Source organism: Limulus polyphemus, unplaced genomic scaffold (genome assembly GCF_000517525.1).
Source record: "Limulus polyphemus unplaced genomic scaffold, Limulus_polyphemus-2.1.2 Scaffold248, whole genome shotgun sequence".
NCBI lineage: Eukaryota > Metazoa > Arthropoda > Merostomata > Xiphosura > Limulidae > Limulus > Limulus polyphemus.
In genome coordinates, this window is record NW_013665858.1 from 602577 (window position 1) to 618797 (window position 16221).

At 30.7% G+C, this 16221-nt stretch overlaps 1 protein-coding gene across 6 annotated transcripts in view; it reads right to left on the reverse strand.

Moving 5' to 3' along the window:
• LOC106478775 (protein retinal degeneration B-like) overlaps positions 1-16221 on the reverse strand; it is a 108805-nt gene that overhangs the window by 35311 nt on the left and 57273 nt on the right. For 5 of the 6 annotated variants that reach the window (XM_022382421.1, XM_022382423.1, XM_022382420.1 and 2 more), the window contains exons 3-10: positions 14391-14523; positions 9528-9731; positions 7939-8196; positions 6056-6496; positions 4869-4976; positions 4164-4262; positions 1440-1803; positions 824-1028 (exon numbers count right to left, since the gene is read on the reverse strand). In XM_022382421.1, the coding sequence (XP_022238129.1) occupies positions 824-1028; positions 1440-1803; positions 4164-4262; positions 4869-4976; positions 6056-6496; positions 7939-8196; positions 9528-9731; positions 14391-14523 (1812 nt within the window). The remainder of the gene's footprint in view (positions 1-823; positions 1029-1439; positions 1804-4163; positions 4263-4868; positions 4977-6055; positions 6497-7938; positions 8197-9527; positions 9732-14390; positions 14524-16221) is intronic. The other variant, XM_013939338.2, reaches the window with a different exon arrangement.

The following is a 16221-nucleotide window of genomic DNA, read 5'->3' on the forward strand; positions in this document are numbered from 1 at the left end:
GACTTACAGTTTATTTTAGGATGCTTCACAAAATACAAAAGAACATACACTAATATGTTAAATATCAGATATATTTATAAAACTTGATTTAATCTGCTAGCTGCTAAAAACCACATATATAGAGAGAGAAGCACACAACATGTGAAATGAATTTACTACTTGTGTAGTAGAATCCTAGCACATTATATGAACACAGGTAGATAAGTAAACAATTAATCATGAGATACTTGTGTCCAATGGAATTATGCTATAGTCACAAAAATTAATTTACTGGGAGAAAATGTACAGTGTACTATGGAATTGAGCAACACTGATGAAAAAAAAGCTACAAAAAAACAGATTTCAATGTGATTAATGATATGGAAAAGTAGGTGCCAAAAAACAAATGAAAAAAACAACAACAGCATAACAGAAATAAGGATAGTCCACTAACTAAGCTCTATGATGAATCATCTAATTCAGTGAGAAATTGCACAAATACTACAAACCATCCCTTCAACATATGACCTCAAACACAACCTCAAAGTACAATTCACAGTTTAAACAATTCTAGAATCTTGATAAAAAATAACCTACATCATAATTGATTGTGTAAAGCAATAAAAAAAATTCAAATTCTTATCTCAGTTTCTATCATATCTTTTCATCTATAAGTAATTTAAACCAGCAAATAAAACTTTTTAAGTTCTGCAGCTTTGGTTTTTTAGCCAAAGATAAAGGATAATAAAATATAAACATTCTTGACTGTACAGAAAAATATAAGTATACTACAAAACAGCAATTTTTCCCTGGCTATCATTTAAGCTACATGTTAAAAACTTACTTGACCAGAAAAACCACTGCCTTCTTCAGATTTCAGAAATTCATGGTATGTCTGGTTGGCTGTAGCAATTGCTCGTGAAACATTCTCTTGATAATCAGGAGATGAGGTGGCAAAAAGTGGCAAAGAGCCAAGAGGAATTGCATCATAAGTATGTGAAATGCCATCAATGGCAGATGGAGAAGACTGGAAACTATATGGGCTTAGGCTAAAACAAGATTGATAAAATTGTATTGAATAATATAGAGATTCAAATACAGTGGTTAAAAAATGAAAGAATCATTATGCTACTAGGCAATTAATAGAAAACAAGATATATAAATTTTCCCATACAAAACCATATCTATTAGCAGGTACACCAGATATATATTCTTTTCTATTACTAAAAAATAATGTTATACCAGACTAACAGAAACCATACATCAGGTTTTGATTATCTAATTCCATATAAACTAATGGAAAAACTTTAAGATTCACATTATTCCACCAATTTTTCAGGCTATAAATCAGTAAGAGAGCAAAGTATTTTTTTTTAAATGAATCCGTTCAAGAAAAAAAAATAAAATTACATTTAAGACTTTTATATACTTAGTGTAACAATGCTGAGCTATACACTTACCTGGACAAAACTGCTAAGGCTTCTGAACACACTGCAGGACAAGACACCAAGCGAATTACTATGTGGTTTATTAAGGTGGGATAGTGTTGACGTATCAGGCTTTCAAAGGTGCTGCGGAAGGTGCTAATGTCAGATTTTTTAGAGCTCAAGTCAGTACCAGTGTCTAGAACACTGCCAGAATGAAATACCATTATCAGTGCAGTAGTGGGACAAACTTGATGGACGGGTGAAGTAAAGGGGCTTGAGGGCACATAGGTATCCAGACTTCCACTTGAGGCTACTGCTGACAGGCCCAATGGGCGGACTTGGCCAATTTGTCCATTTTGTACTTTTTTAATGAAGGTAGATGAAAAAATGCTGTCTGCTAGAGCAAGGTTGGGTTGGGTTTTATGGACAAAGGTGTGGATTAAAGAAATAGAAAAATATGATAATGGGAATTAGCAGAAAGGGTGGTAATGGAGGGGAAAAAAATATGGAAGACCTCATAAATTTTTGAGCTTAAAAACAATTTAATATTATAAATAAGTTCTTAAAACCACAACCTTAAGTTTTCAAAATATTGGTAACAATAAAGATACAAAAACAATTTTAAACCTAATTTAGCAACCTGGTGAAAATACAGTTAACTACAGATTAATGAAAACAAAATATTACAAATATATGTTGTAAGTTACTTCAGTAATATTGTTTTAAAATTTACTTACACATACAAAAACATATTTCAATGATGTACTAGTGCTAAAATAAATAAAGCTGCACTAGTAAAGAAAAAAAAAGCCTTAACTCCTTAAACCCAAGTGGATGCTGCCAGCATCTGGCCAAAAAATCCCGATCTACCCATCAGACAGTGATAGCTTCTAATAACATTTATGTCTCTTTGGCTGAAAAGTTATACAAACCATGTTATTATTCACAAAATTATGAAAATTGAAATTTTATAAAGTATGGTGATAATTATTAGGAAATCATGAAAATAATTCTGGCAGAATGCACAAAAAATTATGGGTTTAAAAGAGTTAAATCAACTGATAAATCTGTTAAAGAAATGAATACTTTCTACTGTAAACAGAAAATATACTTGATAATTTGCAAATATCTAAATCAAATTTCTTACTAAAAATGAAATATATCAGTATTAACAAATTTTTGCTGAACTTAATTACATTTACAGTAAAAGTTTTATTACTCGGTTTTGTAAATATATTTTTTTATATTTTGTTTTTGAAGAACAAAGTCGAATTTCTACACATAAATTAAGAAATATGAATAACAGAAATTAATTATCAAATAAAGTGATTCTGAAAAAAGTCTAAATGTTTTTCATGTTTGTTTGTTTGAAGTTAAACACAAAGCTACATAATGGGCTATCTGTGCTCTGCCCACCATGGGTATCGAAACCCGGTTTCTAGCGTTGAAGTCTGCTGACACACCGTTGTGCCACTGGGGGGCGTTTTTCATGCTAAAAAGTCTAGTTAACATGTACTTTTAGTACTTTATATTTGTATTTTGCATAATGCCAAGATGTTTCTTCTTTTCTACAATTATTTCATCTAAATATATGGTTTCCATATCAAACCTTCAGTTCATGCCAAAACAATTATTGTAACTGCAAATTATTTTTCTATAAAAATCACTTGCAATTTCTACAGTGCCAAAATGTTTACTTTATGCATTTAAAAGGACAAAATTTAAAAGCTTAGTTGTAATAAAGACTTTACTGAGTAATAATATCAATTTTCAATTAGTAGACTGGAAACAGTTATTCCAGGTATTCAAAAATTGCAATGTATTAGAAATATTTTAAAATATTTATTACTTATTATAGCAATTAGTTTTATCCAATAACTACACTTAGAAAATAAAAAATTGTTACTTTCCAATAATGATGATCTTCATTATTTTGCTGTATACTTACCTTTATAGAATGCCCTTCCCCCCTCAAAAAAATGTTCTACATATATTAAATGTAAAAAAAAAAGACTTTAAAAAATCCAACAAATCACTCATACATCAATGTTTTTGACTTTATTAATTTATTAGTATCATACTTATGAAGTTAGAATGCTAACAGTTATTACTGGCTAGCTAAGCCTTTTCTTTTACACACTTTAATGTTAAATAACTTTTCCAACCAATTTTGTTCATAAATTAATCAATACTACAAGACTCATGTTTACGATAAATTACCTTTATGACACGAAACAACAAATGCATGTGATTAACTTCTACTATTGTGAATTTTACTTTACCAAAAACACTACATAAAGGCATGGTGACAGCTGCTTATAGGTTTTTTTCCTTCTTTCTTAAAAGTCGTGAAATTGAGTGATGATACATTAACAACAGGCTTTGGATTCCTTATGGTAAAAATCTTGTAGTTAAAAAGTCCTGTGTCACTCCTAGTCTGAACAGCAGTGCAAGAGGGTTTTGTTTGGGGTTTGTTATTGGTAAACCTAGCTGTGCAAAATGTACCTAATTTTGAATGTGTTTGTAGTATACATGGATCAAATCTTTTAAAATGAAACATAGGACATTTTAGGTTAATCTTAAAATGGCAACAGTTAGGATAACCAGATGAAACCTGAAAACCCACAGTGATCAGAGTTTTTGTCAACTGAAGACACCTCAGTTCCTCTACTTTATTACCACTGTGGTGATGACAGCAATTGCTGCAGTGTACTTTTTTATGTCTTCTCTTTCTTTTATGGGGAAAGATGTGCCTACCATCACAGATATTCACTGTCTCTTCTGAATCCTTTCCTTCTTCACTAGAGAGCATCTCCAGTGAGCTCCACTTTGCCAGACTAACAACTTGTGATTGATCTATTCAGAAGGAAAATAAGTAAGAATTTAAAAATGCAAGATAATTAAAATATGTAGTTACATTAATGTAACACCTGGTTCCTATTTTAAGAGGTCTCAATGTTTTATTAAAAGATAACATATTACTCAGTGGATAATATTTTGTAAACTTATTTTTAATATTTTGTTTTTGAAGAACAAAGTCGAATTTCTATAAAAAATTAAGAAATATGAATAATAGAAATTAGTTATTAAATAAAGTAATTATGAAACTCTTATATTGAGCTTACTTACTGATTATGTATTATTTTACTACAGGTTACAGCTTTTACTGTAAGGTAGATTTGTTTTTAGAACAGGTACAACATTTTGATTCCCGGTGTGATCATTCTCAAGTACACAAGAATGATCGCATCGGGGATCAAAACGTTGTACCTGCTCTACAAACAAATCTTCCTTATTGTAAAAGCTGTAACTTGTAATAAAATAATATAATAATTCTGTTTTCATTTTCAAAAAAAAGTGTTTAAATTCTAATTTTAAACATTTATAAAAGATCTTAGAATGAAAATTTTATAACAAAATAAAAAATATTGCATAAACAAGAAATTCCTATTAGCTTCATACCCTCAGCATCAAAGAATTCATCCTCAGAGCTTGAGCCTGAATCCCTTACAATACTCTCCATCCTCCAGTTTGCCATCTGAATGTCAAAGCTTTTTATTGAGCTGCCATCTGTATGAATATATAGGAAAATTTACTTACACATATCATAAATCACCCATATCTATTTCATCAATTATAGAAGCTTTTGTAGTCCAAAAAATTTGAGTCTTAGGTAAAAATAAGCTGACTGTTATAAAACCTAAAGTTCTAATCCACAAAAATAAACAATAGATAAAAGAAATTCAAATATTCTGTTTGATAAAATAGTCTTAAACTCTGAATTAAAGCAATGAGTAAAAAATTTAGAAACAAAAACACGAAAAAACTTAATGTTAGAAATTACTTCATATAATATACCACACTCATCTAAATATTTATTTTATTGTTTAATCTGTATAAAGAGCATGATGCAAGAGTTCAAGAAACTTTAATCTAAAGCAAAGTTCAGTAATGTTTTTAACCTAGTTCTACCAAATACAAAAATTACAACTAAATCATAGAAGGATTTAATCTTTCTTATAATTAAAAACTAAACACTAATCTTCAAGTACTTACTGGTTATGATTTTTTGAAGTAACCTACCATTTAGGTTCTCCAACTGATGGGGGAGTACAATAAAGTTAGGTCAATTAGTCACTATAAATAATACAACCTATATTTAAGCTAATTAACTGCATAAAGATTTCAATATTAAAATAGCAAATGAAATGAGAAGAAATACTAGCTAGAAGGCTACCATAACCAATTTCAAAAAGAAGTAAAAAAAAACTAATGATTATTTTTCAGCACACCAAATTTTAATGATTTACATGTTAGTGGAGTCCTGTTGCAGCATATTGGCCAGTACACAGTAAAGGTAGCCTGGTGCTATCCCTAATTCCAAACCAGACTACAAGGAAACATCCAGCCAACAGAAAACATTTAAATTTAAAGGAAAGGTAATTTTCAATTTAATATTAAATTAACAGTAAAACTTTATCAGATAAAGGGCTGATTCTGCTGAACAAATACCATTCATGTAAAGGTAGCAATAAATGTCCTGAAAAAGCAAATAAAAACAAACTAATTGCTGTGTCTGACAGTCAATAGCAATTCTGGTTTTAGCATTATTTGAAATGAAGTTTTACTATAATACACTCTCAACTAACCTGGTGAATGAAGGGCTGACTTTGAGCTACTTCTAGACCAATTTTTTTTTCTACTATTTTCTGTTATGTATGTTTCTTTTGAGGTGGGCACTTCCTGAGAAGCCAGGAAAGAAGGTCTTTTGTGGGGAGAAGGGCTCCTGTTTCTTGAAGGACAAGTTCTCAAGTCCTGGTTCACACCAATGTCCTTGTCCTTGTCAATAACATTTAAATCTACTTCTTGTCCAGAAAGGCTAGAAGGACTGGTATGCAGAGCATTCTCTGGCTTTGATGTATCCCCATTATCTTCTCCTACAGATTCACCTGAAGCTGATGACATGGCCTTGGCAAGGAGTTCTTGTGTTTCTTTCTCCATTTGACGAATATCTTCCATTGTCAAATTTACCCACTCATCTTGCCACACCCATGCCTGCTTGTGTGCCCTTACCATTGTTTTTCTCAGAGCTACAATACAGGAAGCATGCTTTCAATCACAAACAAACAAGTAACAAAGAAAATCTAGATAAAAAGACATTAAAAATACTAAAACAATTTTGTACTATTAACTAATTCTTAATAGTTCGTAACCATAAAATCTAAACGACTTAAAGGTTCAACTGTTATTAAAACATGATGCACAAAATCTTATACCTGTAAAATCAAATATTCAGTTCTGTAAATATTACCTCAAGAACTTTTGAAAACAATATTAATCTTAATTTTCAAAGTTTTTAAATATTCATTGTGCAATCACTCAAATGTATTATTTCATTTTAACATATTCTGTTTGTTTAGTTATGAAAAAGCTATTAAGGCTATTTGCTGCTGTTTCTAATTTTCAACTGTCCACCAGAGGGATGGCAATTGATCAACAGCACCTATCACCAACTTTTAGGCTACTCTTTTTTATGAACAAACAGTTGAAATGTCTGTCACATTACAACACCCCCATGGCCAATAAGACATGTTTGGTGCTGGGTTTCACTCTCACAATCTGCAGATTAAGGCATGTTTGGTGCTGGGTTTCACTCTCACAATCTGCAGATTAAGACATGTTTGGTGCTGGGTTTCACTCTCACAATCTGCAGATTAAGGCATGTTTGGTGATGAGTTTCACTCTCACAATCTGCAGATTAAGTCATGCCAGAACAATATATTATGTCCCAATATATTAAACATTAATTACAAAAACAGTACTGTTTCTATGCCATACAAAAATATTAAGTATTTTAATTAAAGAGTTTTCACAATGATTTAAAGGGTATTCATGCAGACTCTCTCTGTAAGATTTCATCTCTTTTATTTCTGACAATTCTTTTCCTAATTGATGCACATATGGATTATAAAAAAATTGCCTATAGTAGTAGTCATCTAGTACATTTAAGAAAACTTATAAACAGAAGACTACATTTTTTTAGTCATTTTCTAGGTGAATTTAGATTTAATGATTCTAGATTTATGTTACCACACAGTTAACTACTTAATAGTAAAAAGAAACACAGGTTTACTTTGCTTAAAATGGCAAAAGCTTAAACAAAGATTCTACTGTAGAAATTCTCATGTAATATCTAACAATCACACACAGCTTTAAAAGAAAATTTTTTAAATTTTATGAAAATTAGTTTTTAACAGTTTTTTTAAATGACTGTATTCTATATTTAGCACAATTATGTCAACATAAATATTTAGATACACTGAAAACAATACAGTCTCAGTATACAAGTGCTAACAGTGGGGCAATATATATATATATATAAAATGGACTTTTAAAATCTCTTCTGTCAAACTATTGTCTTGTACAAGGTAAAGAAAAATTTTAAATTACAATCTTACTTCATTTAATAACAGCCAATGGAAAAACTTAACTATTTATACAGTCAAATATTTAAAGAAAAATAACTACTTACCTACATCATGAATAAACTTTTCAATCTTGCTTTGCATTCCCCAGTACCTGAACTCAACCCGACATAATTTATATGCACACATGATGGCCTTCCCATCTGAAAGGGGAGTTTCTTTACCATTACAGGCTTCCCAGTATTCACTGACCCAATTTTCTGTGAGAGGACCCCGTCCTGTACATTGGGATACATAGTACTTGGGATCTTCTTCTCGTTTATAGTCAGATCCATGAAGTTGATCCTTCACAACATCAATGTAATCTGAAAATTAAACATGAAGTTGTCAAATGATACACAGTTATTGAGAACAGATGTTAAGTTTGTAATTCTTGCAATTGAAAAATAAAAATAAATGGTTTACCACCATGACTACTATTCAAAAAGAATGTTAATTTTCATGCATTAATATATAGATGCATAAAATAATTGTGTGCACTAGCTAAATGTCTAACATTTTTATTGTAACTGTGTTAACTTATTACATTATATTTAATTAAGCAAACCATATTTAAAGATTTTAAAAACAGGTCTTGGCTTAAAATAATATAACCAAGTCAGTAATGCCACTGATTCAGATTTATTACAAATTTAAATTAAGTTACTGTAAAGATTAAATACATTCATCAATGTATACCTAAAAAAATTATCATTTGGGGGTATTACCATATTCAATTAGTTTGAGATATATCCAAAAATACTGAAGAATCTATTATCAAATACTGAAAAACAAGTGGAGAGAGAAATTGGTCTGTTATATTATAAAATTTGTATTGTTAATGCACATGGTATAAGTTAAATGAATGCTAAACAGCATACAGAGCAACCACAAAAAAAGACATTTATATTGATCATCATAGTGGTACATTAATGAAATTAAATTAAGTTATCCATTGAAACATCATAAAAAAAAAGAATAAAGAAATGCAATGATTTGTTAATCTATTCAATTTTAATTTCTCAAATAGAAAAAAACTATGTAGAATATTTTTAACCATATTTGTAATGAACCAATCACAATACACACAATTTCTGTACTTTAAGAATATCTTAGTCAGTAGTGTAGAAAGAATCTTAACATACTAAGTGGTTTATAGGTTATTTAGATTTGTATTCTACTATATTTCATAAATACTTTATTTGATTCATTTGCAATAACAGTCATGTTTCTGTGAGATAAGGTTAATGTTAGTCTATTTGTAAAACTAATATTTTAACACAGTCTCATTCATGTTTATCATATCACAAATCTTATATAAAAGTTTTATGTTACACTTTAACTAAACATAATGTTCAAGACATTGTTCATTTTATAATCATAGATGCTGTCAAGGTAGTCAACTGTATTACTGATTTCAAAGATGACCCACCCTACCGTCAAAAAATCTTGTTAAAATTTTTCATTAACACTGATTAATGGTAGCTATTCATGATAATAAACTAACAACAGACAGAAGTTACTGTCCTAGTCATTAGGTGTTGTACAATTTACTGAAAAATTTAAAACTATAGGATAGGATTTTTAATGTCATATGATCCACTGCATTTACCATTCTGCTTTATTTATAATGTGTGATAAAACAGATAAGTCTTACCAATAATTCTGCTACGTGCTTCAGCAGAAGAAAGACTGAAAACATTTTCCTGATGCCCTGCATCATTGAAGTACTTAGTTTCAATCTCAAGGTAGAACTTCTCGATAAATGGACAAGTGTAACGAGTTTTGGTGTATGGATAGGCATTCCAAGCTTCTTCCTCAACTGTCAAGGCAGATTTTGGAAGTAATGCTTTCAGCCAACCTAGAAGGAACAATTCAATAATCAAAAATCTATGATGTCGTAGGGTGTAAACAAACTTTTAAAACCAACTTGTTCAGTGAACAGACAGAGTTAACATTTTACCTCTTTCACAATAAAATTCACCTCACCCATATTTTCAGGTTGAATGTCAATATAAGAAGACAATTCCAGCACTTTAAACTTGACACATCTGATTATTAGTTATTTATATAATCAGTAAATACCTTGATTTTAAAATTTGTAGCTTTTAAAGGAATAATCCATAAGTAATAATCCAAGTATTAATTATAACATCAGATGAGCTACAAATAAATAGTAAACTATACTTTACTTAAAAGCTAGTAATTATTGCCCAACCTTTAGAGATGAGTTAAATTATTCAAATTTAATTATTGCTTGTTTGTTATTCTCAAAAGAAATAATAAACAACTGTGTAAATTCTTAAAGTGACTTTTAGTTGACAAAATAGTATAAAAAAACAAAAACAGAAGAGCAACAATATAAAGCAACATAGACTTTGCATGTTGACAGAGACTGAAATAAACAATATGTAAGGCCACTTGTTAGTACCTTATATTCCCGCTACCTAAGGGTGAACTAAAGTTTGAATGGCCTCAAGCCATCAGGACCTAATGAGCATTTCAATTAATGTCAAAGGTTATGAGTTATTTGATTTTACCTCAAACATGCAGCATATTTAATACAAATTATTTATATCATTTTTGTTTTTACTTTATTGTGTCAACTCAGTAAAACAAAAAGTAATCATAAATTTAATTTTATTGAATTGCCAAAGAACAGAGAGGAAAGAAATCAGAGAGAGCCCATATATAATAAAAAGCATAGAGGTAGAAGCAACAGTTGACAATGAATTTACAGAAAGTGATGACCAATACAGAAGAAAAAACATCCAAGTAACAGAAAAGGATGTTCCTCATTTTGAAGAAAAAAAATAACAAAGATAATACCAAAATACAGGTATTTGTTTAAAGAAGAACATTCTGCTAATATAATACCAATTGACAAATTATTGACAAAATACAGGTACTTGAAACTTGAGATATTGGTTCATGGCCACAAAATATAGATGACCAATCAAGAATTGTGATTGTAAAACATGGCCTTATACAAGTTATTTTTCTACTTAAGGAAAGTCAGCCTGGAAGATGATTAGATGATAACTATTTTTGGAAAATAAAAAACATGGATAAGGTGCCACTTCCATGGTCTGAGTAAACTAACTGTTTGGTAACAAGTAAATGCTAATGACTAATGAAAGTTTATGCTTCTGACAAAGTATTCAAAAATTCTAGAATCTCATTAGAAAACCAGTTTACAAATAAAATGCCTTATGAAATGGAAAAATTATATCTCCAATTGAAACTTAATCCTACAGTAGATAGTACAGCACAAGTTTAAGCTTTAATCAAAATTAAATCATTTAACAGGCATATATAACAGAATAATCAGAATAGCTATCATTGCTATTTACAGAGAGAAATCAATTTTTTCATGGAACTAGTAATAGATTAAACCACCTTAGAAATGGAAATACTTTAGCTGAAGTGGAATAGATGGCAAAATTTGATTCCATGATTGTAAACTTCAATATTTTTGTCACCACTACAGACGTGCCTATATAGGCCTACTTATTTCCGTTGTCATTCACGTCTTTTTTCACCACCTGTTACCATTGTATAATCCTGACTTCCTCACCAAATGTCAGTTTTATGGGGCCAGATTCTTTACAGAAGGTGTCTGTGACTTGTTGGCGATAAATCTGAACAACAAACGGACAGCATACAATCCACTTCCATAATAAGTTAACATATTTGTAGGTTTGTAAAAATGAAGTAAGTCAAGATTATGTGAGTCATGAAGTCCAGAATGAGCTATTACAGATGCTCTAAAATGAAATCATTAATGCACTGCTCTAAGTATTAAACGTGTGAAGTACTACTCTGTAATGGTGGACTTAACTCCTGACATTAAATTACCAAGAGTAGTCACTGGTACTTTTAAAATGGGTGAATGTCTAAGGAATGGAGGTAAATTATGCTCATTTCCTCTATTAATGTCAAGGAGTCCACAAGTTATTCTCTATCAGAGTAATTCTTGAAGACCTTATGTTTCATGAAATACTGTTCAAAGACTGCCAAGTCATGAGATGTGAAATTGAGGCAAATATGTAAAGTCAACACAAAGGTGTGTAATCTTGGTTGTAGCAAACAAGTCAAATGGACTTTATGTTTCTTATGATTGTCATTATTTGGACCTTGTAATGTTACAAATTCTTGCACTGGGAAATATATATCCCAGCTGCAGTGAATGGATTAGAGTAATCCACAACAAACTAGTAAAAGTGCACATGGATTTAACTGTTGTACTTATCCAGCATCAATAAAGCTACATCAGACGTTCGTGGAATCGGTTTAGGATTCAGCTTCAAAGTCTAGCTACAATTCTCACAAAGACACTTGATTCTTTATTCAAAAATGGTTTAGCAGCAATACATTCCAATGTGTGCATTACTTTCAGGGCATTACTTAAAGTTTCAGTGACTGTTGCATTTGTTGAGAGGAGGTTTTCAAAGTTTATTTAATTAAATCCCACCCGAGATTCATATAAATGTCAATCAATGTTAATAATTTTCATACAATATAATCTAATCCATCTTTCTCACAGCAGAATAGGTTTTTTCTATGACATTAGCATAAAAGGGTTGATGCCTAAATTCATTGCGGTAGTATGTCAGCATTACCTATTTCACAAATTATTATTGTGTTTTTGATGGCTAAATTTTCCTAGATCCAAGTCTTGCTACCCACATCATAACATTCAACAAATTTCTGAAACATTGCATAAAAAATGTTCATATTCATTAGCATTTCATAATTTTAACATTTACTTTGACAGATACCTTTAAAGTTTTTTAAATAATGAAGGAGAGACTTCTGACTATTAGAAATAGCCATTACTGAGCATAAATTCATTAATATAAAAGTCTCAGTTCAAAAGGGAAAGCTAGAACAAACAAAATTATTCCATGTGTATTAAATAAAACAAAAAAATAACTGAATTCTCTAAGGAACTGTACCTCCAACAATCCAATTATGCTTCTTTAAAACTTTCTTTTCAGGTATTATTATGTAGATTGAATGTGGTGATAAAAACATTTGTTTTTCATTTCTTTGCATTGAGGGGTCACCTTAGTGGATGATTTGTTTTTCTTTTTAGCACAAAGCAATATAATGGGTTATCAATTTAAAGGAACTGAGTTCTGATTTACTATAATTACTTACACTTATGATAAGAATTATGAATTATTTTATTGGTGTTTCTGAATTTTTTCAAAGAGCTAAAGTAATTAAAACACCTCTTTTCAGACTAACTATTTACTGACACTTAAAGTTTGAAGGCCATTAATTCCAATACTAAAAGTACTAGTATTAGACTGTTGGACTGTTTATTTAACTAAACAGCACTATATGCACATAATGGGTCAGAGACCCCAATGGTTTAGGCATAGCTGTACCTAATTTTTAGCTGTGACAAGAGAAAAGGCATTCAGTAGGCAGCACCTGCCACCAAAGGTGACTACTTTCATCAAATAGCAGGGCTGATTGTCAATTTTTAACACAACCACAGCTGAAGTGTGTTTGTTTGAAATACAACTTGAACCCTAGACCCTCAGATCCCTAATCCAACATGCTAACTACTGGACCATGCTCTGGCCTTGGAAGCTCAGACAGAATGTTCTTTGTGGTCTGTGCAATATATTTTGAATTATAGAAAAATAAAACTAAAAAAAAAAAAAATTAACCAAATTGAACAAAACTTGCTATATCGCAAACTCACCAAACAAAGAGATAATATACGAGTTTTATGGTGATGTGATATCCAGGCATATTATCTGTTTTCTATCTGCTTTAGTTATGTAGGATTTAAAAAAAATTTTCATTTATTTAGTTTGTAACAGTGTTAGCATAACCATGTAGCCCAAAAAGTTGTTGAGATTGTCTTGTTCTAGTTGCTTTGTTCTCTATAGCAGATAATGTCTATTCTGACCGAGAGATGTAGCATTTGGGTTGAAAGGACTTGCTGGCTGAGTTGACATTGTCTGAATGTTACAGCTAACAAATGCTGTGAGAAAACAAAGTTCATGAGATGATACTGTCAACTTTACAAATAAACTGAGTCTACCTGTTGAATCCAGGCATTCTTTCATGGTTAAGTTCTACCCTAGTTTTCATTGTGACTAGTTTGGCAGAGATGGAAAACTAATGAGCTATTCACTGATTCAGTAGATATTATAGTCCACTTGTCTACACAGGGGTAAACACATTTTTTTTTGTCTAAATGAAGATTATTTTCACTGTCCATCAAAACTATCCAATCTGTTTATTTCTCATGCAACTTAAAAACTCAGTCAAATTATCAAACACAGAATACCATCCTTATTTCCTGTTTGAATGTGCAGGTCTAACTATCTGATACTTGTAGGAAAATTATTTCACCTGAAAATATCACACTGATAAATCACTGATCTTAAACTTGCTTACTATTGTAAAGATGTTTTTGTAGGGAGTGGGTATGTAATGCACCACCTTTATTTCTTTTTTAACTTTATCAAAAAGTGGACTAAAAAATAAAGCTCACCTGGTAAATGGCTGCCAATGTGATAAATTTTGTGAGTATATTGCCCACTTCCACCAGGACCATCAACATATGGCTTATTTACCAGAAACTCCACACCACTCCCAGCTCCTCGTGTTTCCTCCCTACTTTTTTTCTGTACAATTAAATAAGTAAAGTTCTTTTTTTCTATATATATATATATATATGATCAATATTTAGTAAATTATATAAAACAAACAATGTTTTATTTTTTTTATACTTTTTAACTGAATGGTTTTTTTTCTGGACAGATAGAAACACTCAAACTGACACTGTGGAAACAACATGTTGTAATAATTTTTTGAAAGGCATTTATTAAAGAAAAGATGTTGGTGAAGTATGGTCCTTGGATTGCTGTAATCTAATTAATATTAACTTCTGATCACAGTAAACTGTGTACTTAGAGCAAACTAAACATCTTCTGGTAATCAGTATAGCTGATTAAATATACTTTTCATATGGTTCAATTACAAAGATTAGAATGCATTGTTTCATCAGTGGAAAAGTAATTAAGGATTTTGTGAATCAGTCTTTCTTATTATAAAAGTTGGTTATATAATTTTCAAGCTATATCCAGTGACTAGTTAGAGGTGCTACCAACAGGACTGCAATATGAAAAGTATAATTTTATTAGGTAGCAAAACACATATTGTGACCAACTGAGGACTGCAATTTCAAACAATACAAATTCAGTTAAGTGTGAATACTATGGTATTGGCTCTTTTAATTGTTATTATATAATAAAATGGTTTAAATAACAAAGTTGTCTGTGTGGTTTGGTTAAATTAGCATACTTTTTAACAAATTTATGGGTGGTTGGGCCCCCCCGTGTAAGTTTTTTATGATAAAATTACATATTTGAAGTGAAGAGTCCACTGATATTCTCAAATGATCTGACTGGTTGGTTGTTACTTTATCAACAATGTTAAAACAACATAATTTTAAAATATCACTTCAGCCTTCAGTCTTACCACACCAAAATAAGTAAAATATCATCAGCTAAGAATATTCAACAAAAACACTTCTATAGCACTGATACTTGATGATGTCTTTACTGGCAAAACCATGGTCATTAATAAATGAAGTATTTGTGAATATCTTTGTTTTTCTCCTCAATTCCATACTTCTATAGCATGTTTATAGATTGATAAATTAGCTCAAACATCCTATTACTCTTTAGGTTGTTTATGTGCAAAGTATAAAAAAATCACACCATGTATCAAAATACATAACGTGACCATCAACAAGCCACCTAAACATCAAGCATTACAGTCCGGCTATGACAAATAAAATTAAACTTACCTTATAACCCCTCCCCTCTCTCTCTCACACACACACACACATCATGAGATTAGTCACCAGGGTATGTGCTATAAAAAGCAAAATACTTATAACTGAGCAATGTTTGTTTGTTTTAGAGCAAAGTCACATTGGGCTATTTGCTGTGTCCACCACAGGGTATCAGACCACAGATTGTAGTGTTGTAAATCCTTAAACTTACTGCTGTCCAACCAGGGGACACCGAGCAATGTATTATACAACATGGTGTGTTCTTTAGCCTGCAAAATATACTACACATTTAAAGAATGTTCCACGCAGTATCATAATATACATCATATATGTAACATAATGTTTTGGAACAACATGGGACCTATTGGTCCATCTCTGCTGTTCCATCCTCTAAGTTAAAATAAATAACTTTAAAAAAATTTAAAGTCAGCCTTTATCATTTATATACTTATCAAGCATCTTCTTAAACTCACTTAAATTTACTGCCCCTACAACATCTGAAAGCAACCCATTCCAAAGGTCA